The sequence below is a fragment of the Crocodylus porosus genome, unplaced genomic scaffold, assembly GCF_001723895.1.
Source record: "Crocodylus porosus isolate Cpor-Errol unplaced genomic scaffold, CroPor_comp1, whole genome shotgun sequence".
NCBI classification, from domain to species: Eukaryota; Metazoa; Chordata; order Crocodylia; family Crocodylidae; genus Crocodylus; species Crocodylus porosus.
The window spans coordinates 108925156-108931155 of record NW_017728947.1 but is presented as its reverse complement, the minus strand read 5'-3'; the positions used below and the strand labels follow the sequence as shown (position 1 = coordinate 108931155).

General features: G+C 42.0%; 1 protein-coding gene across 4 annotated transcripts in view; it reads right to left on the bottom strand.

The window, feature by feature from the left end:
* KIAA0586 (KIAA0586 ortholog) overlaps positions 1-6000 on the bottom strand; it is a 108904-nt gene that overhangs the window by 34276 nt on the left and 68628 nt on the right. For all 4 annotated transcript variants that reach the window (XM_019550901.1, XM_019550900.1, XM_019550902.1 and 1 more), the window contains one exon: positions 2924-3011. In XM_019550901.1, the coding sequence (XP_019406446.1) occupies positions 2924-3011 (88 nt within the window). The remainder of the gene's footprint in view (positions 1-2923; positions 3012-6000) is intronic.

The following is a 6000-nucleotide window of genomic DNA, read 5'->3' as shown; positions in this document are numbered from 1 at the left end:
CCCCTCGTCCAAATCACTGATGAAGCTGTTGAACAGTGCGGGCCCGAGGACCGAGCCCTGGGGGACCCCACTGCCCACGTCCCTCCAGGTTGAGAAGGACCCATCCACTACCACCCTCTGGGTGCGGCCCTCCAGCCAGCTGGCAACCCATCTGGCTGTGTGGGTGTCGACACCACAGTCCCCCAGTTTCTTAATGAGAACGGGGTGAGAGATAGTGTCGAATCCTTCTGAAAGTCTAGGAAGACTATGTCCACTGCTACCCCTGCATCTAAGGATTTGGTGACTTGGTCATAAGAGGCCACCAGTTGGTCTGACAGGACCTGCCGCCAATGAAACCGTGTTGGTTGACCCTCAACAATCTCCCCCGCTGGCCCCTTGTGGACATGCGCCAGCATAACTCTCTCAAAAAGCTTCCCCAGGATCGAGATAAGACTGACTGGCCTATAGTTTCCCGGGTCCTCCTTCCTTCCCTTTTTGAAGATGGGAACCACGCTGGCCCTTTTCCAGTCCTCTGGCACCACACCAGAGCACCACGAGTGCTCGTACAGCCGTGCCAGGGGTCCTGCAATGACCTCTGCTAATACAGAGTATACAGTTTTAGTATACAGTTCTGAGCCCAAAATAGTATCTCATCTTCCCTATTATCATGAACCCTACACTGCCAGACAGGGTTTCCCGATCTCTCTTTCTAAGCTGTGTAAAAATATCTGAATAACTGTCCCACCAAAATTCCCCTACATTTTTATGCAAATACCCACTGACCATCCTTTTGTTGGTAAAGACAATTTATTCAACACTGAGGTTTAATAAGTTGCATCTAATCAACTATAAAATAACAGCCGTGCACGGTTTCAAATGTTGTGTTTATTTACACCCAGATTTGTTTATATCCTTCTAAGTCTTCATTTCCGTTTCCAAAAATTTTAGCAAATTTTTTCCCTCTGTCCTGAACTTCTCCACTGAGTAAGATAGTTTAGTACTGTAAAACTTAAAGGCGAAAAGGTTCTGGGTCAAATAACACAGTTGTTTAAGACTGTAACCCCCTGCCTTTGGATCTGTATTAGATTAATAAATAGGTACACTTTAAATAATATGTAAAATTAGAGGGATAGATTACTTACCTTTTTTCCCCCTCCCAAAGAAATCTTTCTGCTGCCACCTCGTGGTCAAGCACGCATATATGCATATAAAAACAAAGATATACTCACAGTGTGTTGGCAGACCTTAGATTTTGCCCAAATGTATATTTTTAAGGAAAATATTCCACAAAAAAGAGAGAAGAAAGAGCAGGATTCTCCTTTTAACTTTATTTCCTGTTTCCAGCCTTGAATGTGAAGGCAGAAACAAGACTGTTCTCTTGTAAATATTTTGAGAAGCTGAAGAACAAAAGGACATTTGCTACAGCATGTAGGTTGGAAGATATCCCTCCTTCTGCTCCCTCTCTGAAGGGTTAATGTGAAGGAAGAGAAGGAAGAAAATGCCTACTGCTCTGTTCTCCCACTACCCAGGTCAAAGAGAGAACAGGCGGACATAGTTCTTTGCCACCCAGACACCTGCCAGACGAGCCCCCATCTATTTTCAATGCTTGTATGTCACTCACAACATCAGCACTTTGGGCTGGGGTATCCTAACTGTGACCACTCAGTATGTAATGAGCTCTGCTACTGAATAGGCACATTGGACAAATGTTTGAACTACATAACTTCATTTTTTTTTTCTAAACGCAGTTGTGAATTTAGTCCTCAGCTTCTGTGACTGTCATGAGACTGGGCTCTTCAATGAGGATGACTTGCATACCTAACTTCAAACGTGTAAATAAGTTACTGAGGAGAACAGCTTACATTTTGTAATATTTTGAAGAATTAAATCAAAAAGTGTGTTCACCAGGTGCTTATAATTTCATTTAAGTAGTTAAAATGGGGACTGTGGAAATTAAGCTATCTACAGAAATTTTAACATGTACTTTGGTCCCTGGTATTTTAAATTCCTATTATTATACATGGGTATACAATCAAATAAGAATTATACACAAAATGCACAATCATATATTAAAACTTCTTCATATCTAGGTTAATATTGTTACCAGAACATAAAACACAAAAAGGTAAGAATGCCAAGTTTAACTGTGAATCTTTAAAACCACATCAGCAGACCTTTCTGCATTTAATTCGTATCCAATCCAACTCTAGCATGTATTAAAATCATTTGCTCTGGTACTAACATGTGGTGATAATGTTCCAGGCTTCTGTTAGTCATACGCTAAACTTGATCCATGGTACATATGAAATACTCTATACGGAGATGATATAATTAAATTCTTTCATCACTCCTGATCTATCTAATAGATACAGTGCTTCACATTTATAGAAGATGGCTCTTTATTGCATACTAACTGGCAGTCCACTGCAGAACAGGCATCATTGGTACTTCTCTCTTTATGCTTCTCAGACCTTAACTGTGTTTAATCTTTCAGTCCATTTCCCCTCTTGGGTCAACTGCATTTGCCCAGACACACAATCCATTACCTTCTACCACCATCATATGAGCATCTGTTTGCCCGAGGGTAGGACCATGAAAGAAATAGTTAACTAAACTGTGATTGGCTAAATTAAGTCATTTACACAGAACAAAGAGAAAAATTAAACAGAGGAAAACAAATGGCAATTCTGATCACCCCAATGATCCAGATCGCTTATCAATAGAAGTATGCAACTCTAAAAATAGCAGCCTCGCTCGCCAATCAGAACTTCGTACCTAGCGATAGACACAATTACGTACGACCTCTACTTACTCCGTCTTTATTACAGCAGTTTAAAAAAATATCAGCTAGAGAACTTCACAGTAAGGAGCAAAAGGCTAAAGTGGCAGGCTTCACATCCTGCACCTTAATGGCAGGTTAATATGCTTAACAACACTGATTTACCTTGCTGTTGTGCTACTTCAGATTTAGTTCTCACACGAATGACTCTGGATCGGACTGGCTCCACATGTGTAGCCTCTTGGCTCTGTTTCTGCATACAAGTTATTAAAACCACATTACATTTCTGATTTTTATTTTTAAATTCAAATAAAACAAGGGCAGTTTCACACAAATTGATTTACTTGGCATTATGAATTGCTAAATTACGTATCCTTCAGTTCAACTTTCAAACCGTTCAACTGTAAATTAGCTTTTTTGCAACCATTTATTTCCTCTAACAAAAAGCATGGCAAGCTGTTCTCTAAGATGTGATTCCCATGTAATCAACAGAAACGAGCAGTCACCCATTTAAAACTAAATATATAGAGAACCCTGCAATTCCTAATGAAAGGAGGTGGCAGAAACAATTTGTCTCTTGTTTTTGCAATGTGAACTTCCACTTCCTCCCGTGTAGAGAAACTGAAGGGTCTTGGAGGGAAAGCTAATAATTGGGAAGTTTCTTTCCTGCCATGGTCTTCCTATTCTCAAAAACCATCTCTGCCACCATAACTAATCAGTTAGTTAATAGCTAGGCTGAAGGACATATGGAGACAGATGCCCTCAATTGTGACCAAAAAAACAAAGTATATTTTAAAAGTTGTATCGCTCTTCCTATAAATTTTGTGCATTGTTTGTCGTCTTCTACTGCAAGTTCTTTGGGGTAAGATGTTTGGCACAGTGTCATCCAAACAATGCAGACAGGCAAAGGAAAGCAGATGATCAGGTTAGGAACTGATTCCACTTTCATCTATTATATTATTGCTCTAGCAGGTGAATACAAGCATTTGCCTGGAATCTGAGACTTCTTGTTAAGGAATGCTGCAAGGACTATGCCTTTGGACAAATCTATACAGCACCTAGCATAATTTATCTGATTCTCACTGGGGCTACTACTGCCATGTGACTTTTTACAAGAAAACCACAGAATCCTGCCATATGGATCTGGGGACAGCTGCACAGCCTCTGCAACTCAGGCTTAGAAGACAAGGCATCAAAACTGAACAGATGTCTTGGTCCCCCAAAAGGTTAAGAAGAAAGGCAAGCAAGACTAAAACTGCAAGGAAGAGCCTCTGCAATTGCAGACACAGGCAGAATGGATGGATAAAATAAAGATGAACAGAAAAATCAGGAAAAGAGAAGGCAGAGAGACAGGCAGTCACCCATGGTGAGAGAAGGAGGGCCTGGCTTGGGATGGGGGGGGCACAAGTGGAGGGGCAAAAGGGACTCCCCTGGGTGAGAGACAGGAGAGGGGAAGAGAAGAAATTTAATTCATCTATCTCAGCTTGTGTTCCTGCCTGATCAGTGTTCAGAGCTGTCAAGGTTGGGGCATCCTCTCCAACCCCCCACTCGCACGGGGAGTCTACAGCTTAATATGGTCCATCAGCCCCAGGCACCTGGTAGAATCTGTCATGTATTAGCAGGGGTGGGGAAAATGTGGCTCATGGGCCAGATGCCTGCAAGGCCCCTAAAAAGTGTAGAAAATTTATATTTATCTGCCCGTGACCGCCTGCCATGCAGCCCATGATGACTTGCCAAAACTCAGTTAAGTGGTCCTTCACCCCTGCATTAGAGGAAGGCAGCAAACTTTGGAAGGCAACCAGCAGGGTGGCAACTGCACCTATCAACTTGTACTGGGCAGGGGGAGTTACAACGGACAGGAGAGAAAATGCTTTTAGAGTCACAGAAAAAAGCACCTGCTTCCCAGGCTCAGGAGTGCTCCTGGATGCACTGCTGTGCCTGGATCTTCAGGTGGCTAAGAGCACCAGATGATCCAAATCCATGTACCAGATCACACCAGCATGTGGGGTCACTCTGTGGCCAGATCTGGTACATGGGGCCTGGCCAGAACACAATGGATCTGACCTGATCCTGCCAGATCAACACTCATCTGCCGTGCAGGGTCAGAAAGTTGAGCACCAAAGGCCCTGGTGTGATATATCTTAAGGGACTGCCTTCTCCCTTACACCTGACTGTGATCCCCAAGGTCAGCTAAGAGAAACCTCCTACAAGTCCCATCAGCTGCCAAGTCCACTTGGCAAAAAACACATGGGAAATTGTTTTCAGCACTTGCTCCTCAGCTCTGGAACTACATCTATCTCCAGGCCCACTACAGCCGGAGCCTGAACATCTTTCTAAAGTGCTGCAAGATCTTTCTATTTGAGCAGGCATTTAGCAACCAAAGCAAGGCTGAAATGTTTCTTAGGGGAATCTCTGTTTTATTTTATTTCAGTTGCCCTTTTAAGGTGCTCCGTTTTTCTTCGTGTCAGGTGCCCTGAGCCCCTGTTGGGAAGGATAGCATATAAATCACATAAATAATATATAAACTAAGAAAAATCAGGCCTGGATCTTACTAAGCATTTTGGGCTTCCACTTTCTTCAGCCAAACCTGTGACTATGGGGATCTCATCAGCAAGGATACTACTGGCCATGCACTGCCCAAGAATGATCATCTAAGCCAGTAAACCAGAAAAGCCAGAAAGAGCAAGTCTTCTGGTCATTGCCCTTTCCTGGAGACCTGCATTTTCAATCCAGTTTAAAGCTGATTAATATAACAAACACCCAAAACAATTTTCTTTGGGCAGGAAGTTCCAGCATCACGAAAAAAACAAGTCAAATAAAGGTGCTTTGAGTGGATATCATTAACTGAAAGGGCGCCCAATTGCAACATGTTCATTTTCAATGCTATTGTTCTATTGAAATGTGTCAGTTTAATTTATTATCCTTACTGAAAAGAAAAAGAAGACTATTCAACTCATGAACAAAAGGTAGGAGATGCACCTCATAAAATACAATTGTGTGCAGCAGGAAGGTTACAGAAAAAAGGCTATTTCAAAGTGCATAAAAATGAAGCAAAACAATAAAAAATGATAATGAGACTATCAAAGTGCCAAGGAAAGGAAGAGCAATCACATGCAAAATATGTTAATTATATATAAATATTCCAGCTATGCAAAAATATTACAAAACCAGTTGGCAAATAACCCCCCAAAAAACATGACAGCGCACTTGGTACTTCAAGAGTTAGCACAGATTAGCCCTGA